The sequence below is a fragment of the Cibotium barometz genome, unplaced genomic scaffold (genome assembly GCF_041138505.1).
Source record: "Cibotium barometz isolate CiBa-2024 unplaced genomic scaffold, ASM4113850v1 ctg419, whole genome shotgun sequence".
Classification (NCBI taxonomy): Eukaryota; Viridiplantae; Streptophyta; class Polypodiopsida; order Cyatheales; family Cibotiaceae; genus Cibotium; species Cibotium barometz.
In genome coordinates, this window is record NW_028229440.1 from 72,613 (window position 1) to 93,841 (window position 21,229).

Here is a 21,229-nt window from a genome sequence, read left to right on the forward strand (position 1 = left end):
GTACATCCCCCGAGTTTAGAGCTTCTCCCCCAACCACCTCATCAACCCCATCCATGAGCCCTCCATCATCGAATCATCCCATGAGGGGCCGGATCTCCATGAAGTGTTGGGATTCGGAGCTTGTAGGTGTCACTGCTTGTGTGTCAGTAGGTGTGTGAACACCCTTTTATGAGTAGATAGCTCATAAGATAAGGCTCCAAGTCTACAAAAGCATGTACTTGGTGAAGATTCAGTGTATCTGTTACTATTTGGCCTTCCTAGCACTCTTTTCACATGATGGAACCCCTACACGGGGATTAGTGGAAGAAGGCATGGGGATAGGGATCATAAAGTTTGTACATGAAAAAGTGCCAGTCTTGGTCAAAAAGCAGAGAAAAGTAAAAAGTCAAACTGAGTTGACCGCGATCCAAGGACATCATTGGCAAGAGGAGATTGAGCTAGACCAAAAAGCAAAAAGCCGCTTTTTCAAAAAGCAGCTCTAAGGCCAAAAAGCAAGGCCTTGAAGCCATAAAAGCAAAGCTTAAGAACTTTGGGAAAAAATTGGCCATATTTGAATAATATTTTATTATTAAAAGTTAAAAGAGGAAAGCAAAGCAAAGCAAAAAAAGCGTGGCAAAAAGCAGACCCTTCTCAAGTATAAAAGTAGCATGAACCTCTCCAAGAGGATCATCGTTGTTGAAGAAGGTGTGAAGTTCTTTATCTGATATCATCATCATCTTTGTGGAAGAGTAGAGCTCATCTTTATCATCAACATCATTATCATCTTCGCCGTACAGCTGTTGTTGCGCTTGTCTGCTGCCGCCAACCACCGCCTGCAAGTTGCCGTCACTGTACAGTGCCACCAGTGCTTTGCTGTCTCTGCCGCCTATCCGAATGTTGTTTGTACTATGCGTTGCTAACCTGTCCAGAGCCGCCTGCAACCAGCGCAACCACCGCCTGAGCGGCCAACGCTGTTGCCCTCTGAATCAGCGCCGCCACCTCGCCGTGCTACTATTGCCACCAACCGGAGTTGCTGTGCCGTCTTTGACCAACGATACCTGCCCGGTTGCCGTCACCGTATAGCCCCCATCAAATCTTCTGCCACCTGTTGTATTTGTGCGCCGTGATGTTGATGGCCGTAACTACCACGTATATGTGATCCCAAACATACACCCCTGTGCATCTTTTTTTGGGCTACTTTCTCTACTCCAGATTGGCAATAGAGTTTACAGCTGGTCATCATAAGCTTCGTCTTTTGCTCATATCTCTTGTGTACTTCGTCTACAAGATAGGGGTTCCTTGGATTTGGATTTGGATATTGGGAGTGGTACTAGCCCGATGAGAGATTCTTGTGGGTTATCCCCGTGGTGTGCTCGGCATGAGGATCTCGTGTCTCGACATTGACTTCGACTTGAGTTTCTGCATCGGCATATTTGTTTGCTTTTGTATTCATTGATGTATTGATCCTAGCTTGCGAGCTCGTGGATCGTTCTTGAATAAATTCCTGAATGGGGGCGGGGCTTGTTCCCAACTTAGTGTGTGTGTGTGTGTGTACTGTGAAAAGTTTCCTAAACCCTTCTCTCTCTCCCTCTCAGCCCCTACACGGCAGGGAATTACTCTCCAGAGAGCAGAGACACTTAGAGCCCGCAGGAGACAGAGGACACCTGGCTTTCGGACACCACGCCTATACCAGAGAGAGATGACAAAGATCAGAGCTCAGTTTCGCAGAGAGGGTGCGGAGCGACTGGCTCGCTTCAGAGCACACCCAGGCATGTTCTTCAGGGAGCTGTGGACACCCCCTTCACTGATGTATACCATTTTATACCCCCAGTATGGTACATGATGGAGCTAGCTAGGTTGCATATCATGATTGTATACTCCATGCATATAGCTTTGCATTCTCCTAGTAGTAGAGCTCCATCCCCTGCACACCCAGATTCAGCTTTTTTGTTCAGTACTTTTTCATTTTGTTGGGATGACAGAGGATACCCCATACAGGTACTCCGATTTGTCTCATAGGCCGAGTTCGGTCTTTTGGAAGACGTTAATAAAATTTTTCTTTCTTTCTTTCTTTCTCTCTATCTCCTCTCTCTATTTCTATCTCTTGGATACGTGGTTGAATCTGTCACGGCATGCCCCGTTGGTCTTACAGTGGTATCAGAGCAGGATTTCTCTTAAGGAATCTTTCTTAAGGTGATAGAACCATGTCCAGAGTAGAGGCCAACCAAGGGCCTAATGAAAGGAACAACTATGAGGCCGATCCAGGACTTTAGGATGGGAACTAGGGCCGTTGATCCATTACTCATGAGACCACGACCATATCATCAGAAGAGTAACATGACTTCCAACAATTCAAGCATTTGCGCAGAGATGAAGAATCTCTTGCTTGGAGAGCCAAGAGGGAACATGACCAATTCAAATGTTTGAAGATTTCATCAAAGACAAAGCCAATGAAGCCAAAGGAGTTGAGCTGCCAAAGCCTATCTTCAAGCCAAAGGAGTCACCATTGTAGAAGGATCAAGAGCGACCAAATTTGTTTCTCACGGAGGAGACAGGGAGGCTATTCCTAGGCCCTGCTTTCTCAGATGCAGCTTCTTCGGGACAGGTAAGGGAAATGAAGGCAAAGGAGCCTACATCAACCGGCAAGATGGACTTCAAGCCGGGAGAGGAGTGTCAAGTTTGATGCTTTTCATGGAAAGCAGGATACACAAAAAGCATTATCTTTTGTTAAGCAGTTCGATGCCGCCTTTGGAGGAGAGGACTTCTCCGAAAAGTCCAAACTTCATATGGTTCGCATGCATTTGAGGGATGCCGCCTTGAATTGGTGGCTAAAAGTGGTACAAGAAGGGACCGAGGCAAAGACATGGACCGACTTCAAGACTATGTTCAACAAGAGGTTTCTACCCACAAATTTTGAAGCAGATGTGCAAAAAGAATTGGATGAGGTTAAATAGAAAGTTGGTGAGAATGTGGCTACTTACCTTAACAAGAAGTTTCTACTCGTAAATTTTGAAGCAAATGTGCAAAAAAATGGGACGAGGTAAAATAGAAAGTTTGTGAGAATGTGGCTACTTACCTTAACAACTTTTCAACTGTTTCATTGAAGTTTACCTCATATACTCCTATTCGTCTACTAATGGAAATGCGAAAGTTTGTGAATGGACAACAACCAAAGCTTATGCAAGCAATGTATATGGTTGGTCCGAAAACGTTGGAGGAAGCCCAAGACAAAGCTTTACAAGCTGAAGCTTTGTACATGCCTTGGATGGAGGGCAATACAAAGAATGACAACTGAGCTCCACTCCAAAAGAAGAAGCTTAAAGACTAATCCCCACTGAGAACCGAGCCTCAAGAGAATAAGGGTATAAGTGAGGACAAACCTCCACTCTTTCAAAGAAGGTTGTCTCTCAATCAACGTGAAGAATATGCCAAAGAAGGGAAGTCTTTCCAATGTGGAAAGAAGGACACTTGGCTGCAAATTGTCGCGACAAACCAAAGCAAGAGATCGTAAGATCATCCGATTGATATCATGCTAGGAAGTTCCCCAAGAAGATTGCAGTGGATGCTAGTCCATTGCAAGTTTTGAAAAAGAAAGCCGTGGGAATCTGTGGACCAAAGCTGAAACAGAATCCTTTGAAGCATTGAGACTTTATGCTACCAAAGGACCGGTGCTGAATACTCTGGATTTATCAAAACCTTTTGTGGTTGAACATGATACCTTAGGGGATTGCATTGGAGTAGTCTTGAACCAAGAGGGCCATGCTATGCTCTATGAAAGTTGAAGACAACAAGATAGCGGTACATTATCTCAGAGACCCATGAGCTAGGCAGTTTTGGGTTAACATATGAAAAAGATCTTTATGCTACCAACAAGGATTTCAAAGATGTTTTGAAACAAATTGCAGAATAAAGATTTGGTGACTTCTTATGTCATCAAATAGGGTTTTCTTATGATACAAATCCGTTTGTGTAAGAGGTTTGAGGCCAAAGTGATGGAAGAGTGCCATGCTCCACCCTACATGAGGCATAGAGGCATCCAAACTAGAACTCAAGCTTTGCAGAGCTACTTCTATTGGTCTAGCATGAGAAAGGACATTGAGCTATATGTTTGAGAATGTTTGGTTTGTCAGAAGGTCAAGTTTGATCGACAAAAGCCAACAGGATTATTGCACCCATTGAATGTTCTATGGGAGAGTATTGCTATGGATTTTATGAAAAGCTAATCCTAGTCATATGTAGCTCACTATGCAGTCACTGTCTAGCATGCTATAGATGTACAATCATGATAGGTGGTTTACTACTAATTCCACCCAGAGATGTACTACAAGGACCACCCAGAGACACTTTGAGCTTATGAGGAAGTGATTGGTCCAAATGTATTTGAAGTACATGCATAGACATCTTGTGAACAAGACAGATTCAAGAGGGAGAGATTGTACCTCTAGCCCTCTTCATTGTATATATATATTGGAATGGAATTGATCATTATCTTGCTTATACAATGATTACTTAGAGAAAGATTTTTATTTGGGTGGCAACGATGCTAGATGACCCATTGGACGGCCTTTGAGCCAGATATCTTGGGCTTCATAGTGAGGTGGTCATTACGACCAGATAGTCCAGATGACTATTGATGAATAGTTGGGCAGTCATTGCGACTAAATAGCCCAGATACTTGAATTGGACTGCATAGTCAGGGGGTCATTATGACCAAATAGACTAGAGGACCGTATTGGTTTCATAGTCGGGCGGTCAATGTGACCAGATGGCCGAGATGACTATTGATGAACACTCGGGCGGTCCTAGTGACCAGATGGCCTTGAGGATTGACTGAGCGGTTTCCTTTGGGAGCCAAATAGCTCAGCACCGGTTTTTGATAAAACTAGGCAGGACAATCCATGAATAGGAGGATCTTTACTTGTGCATTGCATACATTGCATACTGTCATACTGATGTATGTTTGAATTTCTTTGACTTTGTGTGTTGCTTTTGATGTGTGGACAATGCTTGGATTTATGGCATGTGATAGTCCACTGGGCTCTAGAATACATGGCCAGTACCAGGAATACCCAGTAGACGTGAATGATGTATACTTGTTTATTGACTAGCTTTTGTCTAGTTTTTGCAAGAGGTAAGTATGCACTTATTTTATCTAACACATGTGACATGCCATGAAGACATACCATCAAGAACAAAGCTTTTAGTCAAAGATAAGGCATAAAGATGTTGCGAGCTGATGAGCAGATGACACCACAGATATGGGGAAAGACTAGATGCACAAGCTCACCAGATGAGGCTAGTACTTGGAACGTATGGATATACTTGGAATATATGTATGTACTTGGAACATATGCATATGCTTGGTACACTTGCATTCCGCAGTTGAGGACAACTGCAATATAAGAGGGAGGAATGTAACTATTTGGCCTTCCTAGCACTCTTTTCACATGATGGAACCCTTACTCGGACACAAGATTAGTGGAAGAAGGCATGGGGACAGGAATCATAAAGTTTGCACATGAAAAAGTGCCAGTCTTTGTCAAAAAGAAGAGAAAAGCAAAAAGTCAAACTGAGTTGACGACGATCTAGGGACATCATTGGTAAGAGCAGACTGAGCCGGACCAAAAAGCAAAAAACTGCTTTTTCAAAAAGCAGCTCTAAGGCCAAAAAGCAAGCCTTGAAGCCCAAAAAGCAAAGCTTAAGAACATCGGGAAAAACTTGGCCATATTTGAATAATATTTTATTATTAAAAGTTAAGAGGAAATCAAAGAAAAAAAAGCATGGCAAAAAGCAGGCTCTCCTCAAGTATAAAAGTAGCATGAATTTCTCCAAGAAGATCATCGTTGTTCAAGAAGGTGTGAAGTCCTTCATCATCATCATCTTTGTGGAAGAGGTTATCATCATCATCATCATCATCTTTGCCGTACAGCTACTGCTGCTGCTGTTGCGCCTGTCTGCTGCTGCCAACTACCACCTGCAGGTTGCCACCATTGTACGGCGCTGCCAGCGCTTTGCTGCTACCGCCTACCTGACTGTTGCTTCCGCCTATCCGACTATTGCTTGTACTGTGCGTTGTTGACCTATCCACAGCCGCTTGCAGCCAGCGCGCGCCAGCTAGCATTGCGAGCTCCACCGCTGCCGCCACTTGCCAAAGCACCAACATCTCTGCCACCACCGCCTGAGTGGGAAGCACTGTTGCCCTTTGAATAAGTGCCGCCACCTGGCCGTGCTACTACTACCACCAGCCGGAGTTGCTATGCCGTCTCCTGACTAGCGATACCTGCCCGGCCGCCATCACCATACAGCCATCATCAGATCTGCTGCCACCTCTTGTATTTGTGCGCTGTGACGTTGATGGCCGCTAATTGCCACATGTACTTGATCTCAAATGTACACCCTTGTGTGTCTTTTCGTGGACTGCTTTCTCTACTCCAGATTGGGCAACAAAGTTTACAGCTAGTCATCATAAGCTTCGTCTTTTGCTCATATTTGTTGTGTACTTGTCTACAAGATAGGGGTTTCTTGGATTTGGATTTTGGATTTGGATATTGGAACTAGTACTAGCCCAGTGAGAGATTCTTGTGGGTCATCCCTGTGATGTGCTCGGCATTAGGATCTCGTGCCTCGACATCGACTTCGACTTGAGTTTCTACATTGGCATATTTGTTTGCTTTTGTATTCATTGATGTATTCATCCTGGCGTGCGAGCTCGTGGATCGTTCTTGAATAAATTCTTGAAAAGGGGCGGGGCCTGTTCTTCGCTCAGTGTGTGTGTAGTGTGCAAAGTTCCCTCTCTCTATCTTCTCTCTCTATTTCTATCTCTTGGATACATGGTTGAATCTATCACGGCATGCCCCACTGGGCTTACAGTGGTATCAGAGCAAGATGTCTCTTTATGAATCTTTCTTGGGGTGACAGAACCATGTCGAGAAGAGTAGAGGGCAATCAAGGGCCTTATGAAGGGAACAACTATGAGGCCGATCCAAGAATTTAGGATGGGAACCAGGGCCGTCGATCCATTACTCATGAGACCACGGCCATATCATTAGAAGAGTATCATGACTTCCAGTAATTCAGGCATTTGGGCAGAGATGAAGAATTTCTCGCTTGGAGAGCCAAGAGAGAACATGACCAAAAAAGAGCTCAAATGTTTGAAGATTTCATCAAAGCCAGAGCCAGTGAAGCTGAAGGGGTTGAAGCTGCCAAAGCCTATCTCCAAGCCAAAGGAGTCACCATTGTAGAAGGATCAAGAGCCACCGAATCTATTTCTCACGGAGGAGACAGGGAGGCTATTCCTAGGCCTGCTTTCTCAGATGCAGCTTCTTCGGGACATGTAAGGGAAATGAAGGCAAAGGAGCCTACATCAACCGGCAAGATGGACTTCAAGCCGGGAGAGGAGTGTCAAGTTTGATGCTTTTCATGGAAAGCAGGATACACAAAAAGCATTATCTTTTGTTAAGCAGTTCGATGCCGCCTTTGGAGGAGAGGACTTCTCCGAAAAGTCCAAACTTCGTATGGTTCACATGCATTTGAGGGATGCCGCCTTGAATTGGTGGCTAAAAGTGGTACAAGAAGGGACCGAGGCAAAGACATGGACCGACTTCAAGACTATGCTCAACAAGAGGTTTCTACCCACAAATTTTGAAGCAGATGTGCAAAAAGAATGGGATGAGGTAAAATAGAAAGTCGGTGAGAATGTGGCTAGCATTTGGTGCTGTTGCACCCTCTTCAACGCGCTTCACCCCATTTGCCTTCTGTCTGCCACCGGCGCCAGCTACGCTCAGCCTCGCCTGCGGAGCTATCACAAGCTCCGTCTAGTTTCGGAGGTGCCACCTGCAACGCTGTGCCCAGCCCACTGTCAGTGGAGCTGCGCACCACCAGGCCGAGCAGTGCCGTGGGAAGGCTTACCTGAGTCTCCTTGTTTTCCTTGCCTCTCCTATCGCTGCATGACTGAGGCAAGCCTGTGCCACCCACCTTGCGTCGGTGGATGCAGAGGCACTCCAAGGTGGTAGATATCTGTAGTGGGCTGCGGAAGGTGAAGTGGTGCAGGCTCTGGTGACAAGAGTGCTGTGGTACTTGCGGGGTGATGAAGAGCAGAGAGGGCAGCCGTCCCGATGTCGAATGATGATGATGAGCAGAGAGGGCTGCTGTCCCAACGATGTGAGCTGATGAGCAATGAGGGCTGCTGTTCCAACGATGTGATGATGATGAAGCAGAAAGCGGGCTGCTATCGCAAGATATGCTGCAGTAGGAAGAACACAGATATGATGAATGCAAAGAAGGCTGCTGTCCCGAGCTGTGTTGGAGAAAACGCAAACTGCTGTATGCAGAGAGGGCTGCTGTCCCAAGGATGTGAGCTGTAGGCGAAAACGCAGACTGCTGGATGCAGAGAGGGCTGCTGGACCAAGGATGTGAGCTGTAGGAGAAAACACTGGAGCTAATAACGATGATGATATTCTGATGTAGAGCAGGCGTCAGCAGCAGCAGCAGAAGGTATTATTGTTTATGATGTGGTAAAGTGCTAAATGATGAAGCGATGCATATATATGGGTAGGGCTGCTGGTCGGCCCAGATATGGGCTGTCGGCCAGCAGCACAAGACCAAAAATCCCAAAATAAACCCCTTTTAGGGATGGTTAAAATACCGTTTTCACACAGCCTCTCTCAGGCCAAAAGGGGACCATGAGAGAAGATGAGGGAAGATGAAGGATTCCAAGATCCCACACAAGAACACTGGCAGAAGAAATATATCCCTCTTTGGAAGCGAAGTCTGATAAGTTCCGAGAGGAAGATCGTGATGGCAAAGGTGTAGAGGGTGAGTAGGTGTAGACAAGAAGATCGTCTCCCAACGTAAGACCTTGAACGGGGCACTCCATTGAGTAAGAAGTCCCTTTCCTTTTGTGGTCCAGATCAGAGTAAGGAGAATCAACTTGTGGTGAGAAAAATTGGTCCTCTGGGAATGCGGGTAGACGATCCATGCTGTGCGCTCTCGAGGTCTTCGATCCCTTTTCTCACTATAGCTCTGATACCATGTGAGGGCAAAAGGACGAAAGGACCAGATGTATGAGAGATCAGAGCAAATCAACACAGCATGAAATGGGTGATTGAGTGTATGTATGATGGTGAATGAAATCAGGCCCTCTGATGTGAGGTGACTCTGAGTAGTAGACTTATGGTGGTAAAGTGCTGAATGATGAAGCGATGCATATATATGGGTAGAGCTGCTGGTTGGCCCAGATATGGGCTGTCGGCAAGCAGTACAAGACCAAAAATCCCAAAATAAACCCCTTTTAGGGCTGGTTAAAATACTGTTTTCACACGTATGGTCGAGAGGTCTCCCTCAGCTACGTCACCTGGGGAGGGAGGGAGGGAGAGAGAGAGAGAGAGAACAAAGTTCGAGAGAGAGTGTTTGTACGACTCAATGGTTGTTTTGATGGCACCTCCGGGCACCTATTGAACTGTCTAAACAGCCGAAAATCGGACCATATCCTGCTGCTTATTTGCCTTTGAGTCTGCTGCAAGCAAGGTCCATGTCTGCATGTCAGGTTATGAATGCATGCATGTGATAGTGTCACAATATCAGATTCCATTTGCACCCAAGCACGCATGAGGAGTCTTTTCTCTTACGGTCTTCAGTTTTTTTAGTGATGCTAGTGGTCTTAGAGGTGGAGGATTATGTGCTATGAATTGAAATCGTTTCTAGTAGTAATGTGACCACTATGGAGTGGCATACTTGTTGAAATGCTTACAGTTGTGTGTTGCACATGTTTTGCAGCGACAGATAGTCAAGGATGCAGACCGGAGGCCTTAGGACGTTCACCATGCCACACATCAACTGTGCGAATGTGCTTGGCATTTGTACCGGGAGGGTGTGCTTTTTTAGGAGTGTGTGTCACATTGCTAATGGATCTAAGTTCTTCACTGTCTGTTGCACATTTGGAGAAGCCTTTGCTTTCTCCTGGAGATCATGTAAATGAAGAACCCAACTACTCTTGGACAAACAAAAGTACTGATACAAAAACTTTGAACCAAGGACTGTCCATATGGGAAAGGCTTGCATGTGTTATGGCTGGAAGATGGGGTTGTACAAGACAAAATATATCTGTTTGTTTGCATTAACAAGCATGCATGTCATCACCAATGAAGAATGTGATACCCCAAGTCTGCAAATCCTGTACAGTGCAGTATTGATGTATCTGTGCCTGCATTCATTACACTCTGCAAAAACAGAGTTTATTGAAGATATTAACGTACAATTTCTCCCATTTAATCTTCTAATCTTATAACTGAAGCAAAAAGGTCTCATCCACTAAAGAAAACAAACGTGTCATTTAAAAAAAAATAACTAGCTGTTTCCGAAGCGGCACAGCACGTGTTGTCGATACAACCTCGTTGACAACTCGGTGTCAAAAATAAACTTTTTTTCTAACCAGTGAAAAAAAGAACAACCTTCAAGCCCAATAGGTTTTTATTAAAAAAATACATAGATTAATCGGTTATATAACTAAAACCTCAACAATTGGAATCTTTAAATTCAAGGCTAAGTAAAATTACAACTGGTTTTTCTTAATTTGAACCGTGAAAAGTATTGTATTTTTTTGACACGGGGACAACTAACGACCCTCGTCTTGTATGATTGTACACGGTTCTTCTCTTAGTGAGTCGTGACTTAGTAAATAAATAGTATAACTTTTTATTTTTTTCTTAATATAAATGTTGATTTAATGTTTCTTTTCTTGACCATAGATTTGACATTAGATCTCCATGTTCTTCGTTTATATATTTGGTGTCATAGGTAATTTTGGCCTTTCATACGCATGAATAGAACTCTTTCTCACCCCCACTTGGATAACTTGCTACTAGTTCTATACTTGGCCTTGTTTGTTAGTTTTCTCATTCTACCCAAGATGCGTAGACATTATTTCGATGCTTACAATGCTACAAAGATTCTTTAATAATATGATGGCATTGTGACACATTTGGTTTTGTCAAGATAAACATTGTGGAAAGATAATCATCAATTATAGATCTGTGGTGGCGCTCCATGTAAGCTAATAATAGAAGGCTAGTTAATACTCATCCCTTAAAAGAGATCCACATGTAGCAATGCTTGGACATGAACATGAGATCAATCCTTTGAGCATCGAGTGCCACAAAAAAACACTCTAAATAGTAGGGATCTTTAAAATACTTTACATGCCATGTTGGCTTACGAACCTTAGGGTGGTTGTGTGGCGTAGATGTCCATGGGTGGCTTACTCTTGGTTTGCCTAGTGAGAATTATGGATGTACAAGTCAATTTCATCGCAGTGTAAATGGAGTCTTCTCATTTTTGCAACAGAATTGACTGCTCTCCAGCCCAGTTGGCATCACTCCTACACACGGTTGCATTACAGAGCTTTCCACATTGGCTCCACTCAGGAGAGCCTGCAAGATCTGGGACTATGCCCCAGAACAGATGGTATGACGATGAGTGCTACTCACGGCTCCGCATACAGAGAGTCTTGGGAGCCATCACAGAGCAGGAATCGAGGAGAGAGATGAGAAGACTTACTCGCCGCAAAAGGTGGGCCTTTGCAGAGATACAGGAGCTAGAGATCTTCCATTTCTTCATGAGGAGAGATAGCCCTACCTCATGGCGGCACTTCAGAGAGTCCCGGACACCAACGCCCATTGCAAACCCACAGACATGGCACACATATGCAGAGGGCCTATACCACGCCCCACAGCAGCCACCTATATCTCAGCCACCACAGGAGCCTCGACCTACCACAGCTAGCTTCTTTACCCACTCGATGGTAAAGGAAGCTATCCGCCTACAGCATGGACGGGCCGTCGACCATATGGGCCTACAGGGTGAGCATCTCATATATGCAGTAGATTCTTTGGCTCCTTTTCTTGCACACCTGTTTAACAGGGCACTAGCAGAGGGTTTGCCTGCGGAGTGGACGATGCACACCATTGTGCTGATCCACAAAACAGGGGATATGCTCGATCCGAGCAACCACAGGACGGTTATGGTTGGCCACGTGTTGGCCAAACTCTATGGTGCAGTGTTGGAGCAAGAGCTTAGCTTATATGCTGAGCGAGCAGGTTTACGCTCATCAGGGTAGGCAGGCTTCAGGAGAGCTTTCCCTACCACTGACCATGTATTCACTTTGAGATGTATGATTGATCAGGCCAGAGTGAGGAAGAGAAAGCTCTATTGCTGCTTTGTGGATTTTCGCAAGGCATTTGACACAGTACCATGAGAGAGGCTCTTTCAGCGCCTGCAGTCTCTTGGCATACCAACAGATATGACATGGGGCATCTATGCATTATATGAGCAGGTTTTTGGGCGAGTCAGATGCTCAGGAGGTATGTTCGAGACTATTGCTAGCACCATTGGTGTGAAGCAAGGATGCCCACTTTCCCCCACGCTATTTGGGTTTTACATTGTTGAGGTGGCTGACTTCATTACACGGGGAGGCGGAGATGGAGTTGATCTAGCAGGTACCTCAGTACATATTATGCTTTATGCTGATGATATTGTATTAATGTCTGAGTCTCCAAGAGGTCTATAGCAGCATCTACATGCACTCGATGATTTCTGCACACAGAGGGGTCTTACTGTGAACCTTGGGAAAACCAAGGTTATGGTCTTTCATACATCGAGACGATAGGGTAGGAGTCAGCTGACATTCACTCTTGTAGGACGCCAGGTGGAGGTGGTGACATCATACGTGTACCTAGGGGTTACCTTCTCTGCAGCAGCCACGCGCTTCACCATGGGTTCAGCAGCCAGAGCTAGATTGACACGGGGATATGCAGCATTGGCTATGCTAGAGAGACAGTGCTACTAGGCGCATTTTCAGGAGCCTCGGACGAAGGGGTGGCTATTTGACACATTAGTCACACCGGCACTGATGTATGGAGCAGCGATATGGGCGCCAGGCCTTGCTACCCATTGGTGGACACAGATAGAGAGACCACAGGCTCTCATGATGGCACGCATGATACGCAGCAAACCGTCAGTACCTCATGACATCATCCGAGCAGAGTTTGCTGCGCCTCCTATGATGGTGGTATGCACAGGTCACACATTGGTTCTCACAGCATGGGCTAGACATGGATCATCTACCACCATTCCAGTATGACAGGGATGCACCACATATCCGTCTCTCATAGGGAGAGGAACAGAGTATTGAGACAGGACCTATGGCAGCTCTATAAACGAGACATGGATATCGCCTACACAGCCTCTTCCACCGAAGATGCTGTACTACAGAGATCACTTCATGAGTATCACTTTTGATGGATTTATAGAGAGGCCTAGATACATGGAGGGCTTTTTACCACACGGCTCCCGAGTAGCTATTGGTTAGCTTAGAGTCTCATCACATCGATTGGAGATCGAGACTCGCAGAGCAGCACGGATCCCCCAAGAGGAGAGGGTATGCAAATTATCCAGAGAGGAGGTGGAGAGTGAGGAGCATTATGTATGCAGATGCAGAGCATATACAGCCATCAGAGAGAGATATCCCATTTTATTCAGAGAGCCACATTCCCTACGCCAGCTCTTTGAGGCAGCATACCAGCGCATACTGTTGGTGGGGAGATTCATTCTAGACATACAGCGTCACAGAGAGACATCATTACATACAGCGTCATACAACGTCATCATTACAGGCTGAGACAGCTCTAGAGGGGGGCCGACAGACAGATTACTACATTTTTTCAGAGATCCACCCCTCCCTGCCCCTACATATAGCAGGGAATTACTCTCCAAAGAGCAGAGACACTCAGAGCCCGCAGGAGACAGAGGACACCTGGCTTTCGGACACCACGCTTATACCAGAGAGAGATGACAGAGATCAGAGCTTAGTTTCACAGAGAGGGTGCGGAGTGACTGGCTCGCTTTTCAAAGCCAGACCTAGGCATGTTCTTCAGGGAGCTATGGACACCCCCTTCATTGATGTATACCATTTTATACCCCCAGTATGGTACAGGATGGAGCTAGCTAGGTTGCATATCATGATTGTATACTCCATGCGTATAGCTTTGCATTCTCCTAGTAGTAGAGCTCCATCCCCTCCCCCACTCATTGTACTTATTGCACACCCAGATTCAGCTTTTTAGTTTAGTACTTTTTCATTTTGTTGGGATGATAGAGGATATCCCACATAGGTACACTGATTTGTCTCACAGGCCAAGTTCGGTCTTTTGGAAGACGTTAATAAAATCTTTCTTTCTTTCTTTCTTTCTTTCTCTCTCTCTCTCTCTCTATATATATATATATATATATATATATATATATTACTCTCTCTTCCTTTTGTGAGAGAGAACCATCATGAAAGACCATCTCTATTTGTCTCCATCTAAACAAAGAGAGCTCTCACTTTATCCTATCAGCAAGCAAGGAGCATCGACAACGGAGTGATAAGTCCATTCATCCGTCCATTCCAAGAAGTAGTCAAACCAGATGCCGCAATGTTTCAATCATTTGGTGTCAATACTGAGTTGAGCTTATCCCAAGCTAATCCACAACTGTTCAAGTCAAGAGCTTACCTTAGTCTTGCCAAAGCATGTGTTGTTGGGTCTTGCCTTAGAGCCGTAAAAAAATCAACTTCCCTATGTGGGTGCACTAGCTCATCCATCACGCCCTCACTCTATTGTCACATCGGAATGCTCCTTTGCTAAAGAGGTGAAGGGAGAGCTCTCTATGCCTAGATGAAGGCAGCAAGAGATGGTCCTTTGTGATGGTTCTCTCTCAAAAAAGACGTGAATGAGGGGGAGGCTAATGCAAGAAGACAACCTACAACCAAATCTATCTACCATCAAGTAAGTAAGATTCAATAGCATATAAGCAAGCAAGAAGATGGAATAGGAGAGCTCACAAGTATAACTATTGCAAGGGAACGATTGTGTATTTCTTATTTTAAAAAATGACATGCAAGTTACTAATTTTCACACAAGGTCAGCCAAACTTAGAAATTGTCCGGTCTATATTACAGGATAAGGCTACACGGTAAGGATGCTTTATATATTATAGTGTGGTATTATAGAAGATAAGTGTCAGTTCAAGTTAGTAAGATGGTGAATCGCCTTATGGTAGGTCGAGCGGATGAAAGCATGTTAACCTACGGAGTGGCTAACATACCCCTGCTTCCTAATGGTGACCACGTCCTCACGTCAACCAAGTCCATGGTGAAGCTATCAGGTGGATGGTTTATGATATGCTATGAAGTTGGCACACGAGCTAAGTGGGTAAGGTCTAAACTCATCCATAGCTAGGTGCAAGGCAAAGTGGTGGGAAGCTTTGGTGGATAGCCATGATGGTAGGTAGTGTGTCTAGGTGGCATGGAAGGCGATAGTTGATGTAGAAGTTCTTCATGCTCTAGGCCTCAGTGGTTGTAGGAGTGGTGTGGACTCTTCAACACGAGGGAGTTGGTAGAAGCAGTCTCTGCACACTGATTGGAAGAATGAGTGCTAGGACCACCATGGAATAATTTGCATGGATAGATAACAATCCAGATCTTGGCATGACACGATAGCTCAATCTCACAGCATGATGCTTAGAGATGAGGCTTCTTTGTGGAGAAAATGTCGACTAGGGCAAGGGTTTGTTGATGTTAAAGTGGAGCTAAAGCAGAGGTTATATGTAATGAAGCTCTTTAGAGATACTTGCAAGCTTGAAGATTCTTGAGGTGATGGGTCGTACCATGGGCCTTGCACCTGCCATGGTCCGTGTGAGAGCAAAAGGATGAAAGGACCAAATGTGCGAGAGCTCAGAGCAAATTAACACAGCATGAAATGGGTAAATGAGTGTATACATGATGGTGAATGAAATCATGTACAAGAAGCCCCCTAATGTGAGGAGACTCTGAGTATACGATTGGCGAAGAAGCAAAGATAAGGTTAGAGTTGAAGCAAGTGTGGTGATGATGAAGGCTTGTGTGGATGTGAGTCAAAGGCACTCCGAGAGGTGGTCGGTGTCAAAGGCTCGTGTTGATGGATGCAGAGGCACTCCGAGGTGGTAGATATTTGTAGTGGAAGCGGAAGTTGAAGTGGTGCAGGCGTTGGTGATTGGGTGTTGCGGTACTTGAGGGGCAGTGAGCAGAGAGGGCTTTCGTCTCTTGAGTGAAATGAGTAGAGAGGGTTGTCGTCCCCAATGTTGAATGATGATGATGAGTAGAGAGGGTTTTTGTCCCGATGATGAATGATGATGATGAGCAGAGAGGGCTGTTGTCCTAGTGATGTGAAGATGAGCAGAGGGGGTTGCTGTCCCGATGTCGGTGAAGATGAGCAGAGAGGACTGCTGTCCCAATGTTGATGGAGGATGAAGAGCAGAGAGTGGGTTGTTGTCACTCTCACGAGGTGAGCTGTAACGGAAAAACACTAATGTGATGGAGTAGAGAGTGGGCTGCTGTCCCAGTGAGCTGCAAGAGAAAGACTGATGTGATGGAGTAGAGAGTGGGTTAAGATATGCTGTAGTAGAAAAACACTGATATGATGGAGTAGAGAGTGAGCTGCTGTCCCAAGATATGATGAATGAAGATGAGCAGAGAGTGGGATGCTGTCCTAAGGTGAGCTGTAGGAAAAAATGCTGACTGCAACAAGTGCATATGTGTGCACATGTTTGAGAAGTGAAAAAATTATGATGCCCATAGTGGAATATGGAGGTGACATGCATAGGCAATAGGTGAAAGGTGTGCTCTTGTGTGTGCACTTCTTCAAGATGAAAAATTCAACTCAATTGCTTTCTTCGACTCTCTTTGGTGCTTTCTTTGACATTTACTTGACATCACGTTTCTTAGGGAATCAAGATTATTACATTGTTTGAGTCATATAGCTGACATTGTGCATGATTGTTCCCTAATTACAATGGAGCTAGGTAGCCTCTATGACTTGAGGGATTTGGCATTGTTGAGCACTTGGGATAGAGGTAGTGTGGATCAAATGGGTGGTGTGGTCAAAGATGAGGCCACGTAAAGTTCTTGCTCTGATTTGCGGAAGGTCTAGTTGATGGGTTATACCATGGGCCAGGCTTGCACCTACCATGGTTCCCCCATCTAGAGACCACGGAAGGTTGTTGGGGTGATTTGAGGAAGGTCTAGGCGATGGGTCCTAGAATGGGCCATGATTGAGCTCGCCATGGTTCCCCCATCTAGAGATGTACCTAGATGGCTGTTGGTGATGATGCTCAATGTAGGTTTATGAAAGAACAATGCCTATGTGTGTAGCTACTATTTGCAAGTGATAAGCACGGGCATTACGTAAAAGGTGGGACCACGTAGAAGCTTCCTTCGTCAAAAAATCCAACACACTGCTTTATATTCGACACTTTTCTTGTTTTCTTTGACACTTTTCATCTTGCTTTCTTCAACTCTTTTTCCATGTAGCTTGCACTACCCCTACCCCTACACAAGGGTTTTGTAGTGAATGTGGGTCCATATAAAATGTGAAAAGTAGTAGACATAGCTCAACATGGGGTGAGACTTACAACCCCCTTTATACCAAATGTGGGCCCATATAGAATGTGGAAAGTAGTAGACATGGCTTAGCATGGGGTGGGACCATCCAACCCGCATTGGTACCAAATATGATAGTGGTTCCTCCATTCTGTGGGGAATAAACGGATAGATTGTGGGATGTCTCCCATTTATGTTTCTTTGGTTGGGGCTTGGGGGTGGTGGTGACATGCTGCACCGTTAGGCGTGAACTAGCGGGGCATAGGGGGTGGAAACTCTTTGTCAAAAGGGTATGGCATAGGATCTTGGTGAGCATATGGTATGCAAAATATGTAGGCAATGTATCTTGCATGTTGTGTTCTTGCAAGAGCTCTAGAGCTTTAACGATGAATGCTTCAACCCAATTTGTCAGCAGTTGTGGGAAAGCAGCTTGGCTAGCATGGTGAGGGACATCGTGTTTGGCAGTCCTGTGCCTTCTAGTGAGTGAGGAGGGTGGGCACACGGGTTGGTGACAACCATTCTGGGATGACTATAGCATCCAGTTTAGCCTCATTTTTGGAAATGAGGCCATCATTGTGATTAGGTACTGAATGTCATTCATGGCTCCCTTCCCACTGTGGAATTTGGATGTGTGGGTTGGGAGATGTAGGGCCCTGCGTGAACACGATTAGGTAAATGGAATCCAACATGACATTCTGCTAATGGCTAGGTGACTCTAAAAAGAATTTGGGATGGGGTTTTGACTTGGGCATGAAGTAGGCATCCTCCGATGGTGCATAGCATTTTAGGGTCAAAAGGGAGAAATCGTCATCCTGAACGGTGAGTCATCGTGAATGGTGAGGAGTCATCCTGAATGGTGAGGGACATTTTGGCAAATAGAGCTAGAAGATCCATAGGTCGCTTTCTCTTCTCCTTATGTAGGTGACGATGTGGAGGTTGCATCGCCATGACGTGTGTATAAAGGCTCCTTGTGTAATGGATTAAACTCTTAGTTTTTAGTATGTGCACGACCATTAATGCGAACACTATATGTACTGAACATATGTAAGCAGTGCATGGTCATTATGTGAACATTATGCTAGGCTAGTGTCAAGCTACATTATGTGAAGAGTGTGGGTGATCATTATGTGATTAGTGCTAGGCTAGTACTAGCTGCGTGTGCATGGCATGGTGAGTTTAATAGGATTTTGGACTATTTGGGTGGAAGCTTTTAGACTTTTTGGTGGCGCTTTTTGGACTTTCAGGAAGAACAGGGATGTCGATGGTGCATTGAGTAATCGTTACTTGCCGAAATGCCAATGACCTTGCAAGATCGTTGATGGCATAAGAACCAGTGCTTTGCCCTTGAGTTTCTCTTGCAGTCATACTAGCCTATGTTATGGAAATGAGAATGGTGAAATTAATTATGGAATTATTTGTGGTATTTTATGTGATATTTATGGTACGCTCATTTGCCACATGGTCGTGAGTGACTGGCTACGCGCGAGAGCGTGGAGCAGTGGTCACATCGTGTTGGGTGGATAAGCGAGATTTAATGTGTCTTGTGATTTTAGTGAGCAGATCAATGCATGGAGTAGCGTGGGTGCGATGGTTTTGGCCGGTGCGTGGCCGTCGTATTTTGATGTGCGACGATGGTCGCCCGCACATAGTTTTATTCAATTAAATTGCTACAATTTTAATGTAAATAGACAAGCTTGGGGACCAAGTTACTTTTTGATATTAATGGCCCAAAGTGGAATGTATCAATTTTAATGTAAATAGACAAGCTTGGGGACCAAGTTACTTTTTGATATTAATGGCCCAAAGTGGAATGTATCAAGCTATATTTGTGAGCACTTGCTTTTTGCTAATACATAAATACATGCATGAGGAAGCGTGCTCACTCATGTATGGGGGGAGATAGAGCCCACTCTCTTTGTCGTGCACAGTTGCTATATTTATCTTCTTCTTATTTTTTTAAAAAGCTTGAAGCTATGGTTATGGGAGGATATTGACAGCATTAGTATCAGAGCTATGGGTACTTCTACTTCTACTTAAAGAAAATAAAAGATATTTACAAAAAACAAGGTTTAAAGAAAGGAGGTATGTTTTGAATTTTAATAAAGTTTTGCAATTCTTATATCTTACATGCACGAGAGGAAGGACACAAGGATACTCTGCAGGAATGCAAGAAACTGCAAAAAAAGGTACTAGTTTGATTTTTAAGGTAAATTTTTAAGTTTGGATACCTTAGTTGAAAGGAATACCTCTTTTTCCCAATGGATAAACCATTTACTCCACTAGCCTCTACAAAACCTCCTTTCAATTTTCAAAACAACTTCAAAAACCACCTCTGTGGGCAAAACCATCTTCTCCTACTCTTCATCTTCTCCAAATAAGGTTTCACAGATCTAAAGAGCAAGCAAAGGAGGTTCTTAAACCACTAAGGCATCAAGAATCCCTTTTACTTTATCTCTACCTCCTAATCGAGCAACAAGCAGCATTCGCTAGTTTTTTTTTTGCTTTTTTTTTCTCTCAGTTTGCGCTTCGCAGTTCTGTGGAGAATTTTTTTAAAATAAATAAATAAGAATTCTAAGGAGTGACGCTACCATTGCTCGGCTGTTAAACGTTGTTTTATTTTTTTTCTCCCCAATTAAGTTGCAGTTCTTGTTGCTGACTTTTCGAGCTTCCATGGAGTCGCTTTCTCCCCCTCTGAAGAAAACACGACCCAACGTCTTGTCCAACGGGAATTGTTGTTGGCTACTGCACATTTTTTCAATCTTCTTTCTGTTTGTGTAAGATCCCTGACTCCACTGTGCAACGAATTCTGGGGTGCTAGCAGCGGAAGTAGCACTTCTTGAGCGAGGCAGGGTCCCACACTCGGGGCCTCGCCCACGGATATCCGGACAAGAGACTAATCCATCGGTTTTTCCAAAACCGAACCCGAAAAAACTGCCTTTGCCCGGAAAGCACAGGCGATTCCACCAGGATAACTTTTCCCTAACGTAATCAAAAGCCTTAACTAACTGAAATGATCTGACCGAACTCGTAAGTTCCATAGTCAGATCAAGGGACAGACTGCACTTGGTTCATAGAGACCAACGCTTTTTTCCTCATCGAAAGGCACAGCCATTGATTCTTTTTCCAAAGAACAATTTTTGTCCGGGATTTACTTCATCTATCGAACTAACAGAAATTGAGTCTCATTTTACGGATCCATCAGTCCAGCCTAACCCCATCTAGTCCCATGGGTTAGCCAACCACCCAACCACTGTAGTGATGGGATCCAATTTAGAATTTGATTAGGTTTTGTCCCGGGTACCAGGGAAAAGAGTCCCCAGGTCCCCTAGCCGGAAGTTCATGCAAACATAAAACTAGTCACACCACTTACACACCCAATATGAAATTGCCTTTTTCTCAGCATCAGCTATTTTAAAACAATCCTTTAATGAAACCATTGTGTCACTGATCACAATCCTCAAAATCTCTGGTTGAATCCTTATTTCCAATCATTCCTTCATCGGTGTACTTATGGCATCATTGGCAACCAGAACGCTCACCACCTATTCACTCAGGGGCCTTTTCAATAGTTCCAAGATAGTCAAAATGCTTCCTCAACATTCTTGACATAAAACAGTCATTTACAAACAGTTCACAAATACAGTTTCTATAATGAACTCACATCTTTCCAGATTGTTCCACATCAATCCATATTACTTAACCCAAATCCAAATCATATGTGTATCCATTCTTGACCAGATACATCATTTTCCATCCCATCACATCAGATTCATTCACTTCACATAACATCCATTCCTATCT

At 44.5% G+C, this 21,229-nt stretch overlaps 1 protein-coding gene across 1 annotated transcript in view; it reads left to right on the forward strand.

The window, feature by feature from the left end:
• The window catches only part of LOC147602589 (uncharacterized), a 42,776-nt gene extending 32,533 nt beyond the window's left edge, over positions 1 to 10,243 (forward strand). The window contains exon 11 of the mRNA XM_086797844.1: positions 9,754 to 10,243. Coding sequence (XP_086653970.1) covers positions 9,754 to 10,097 — 344 coding nt within the window. The 3' untranslated portion in view covers positions 10,098 to 10,243. The remainder of the gene's footprint in view (positions 1 to 9,753) is intronic.
• The last annotated feature ends 10,986 nt before the right edge of the window (positions 10,244 to 21,229 follow it).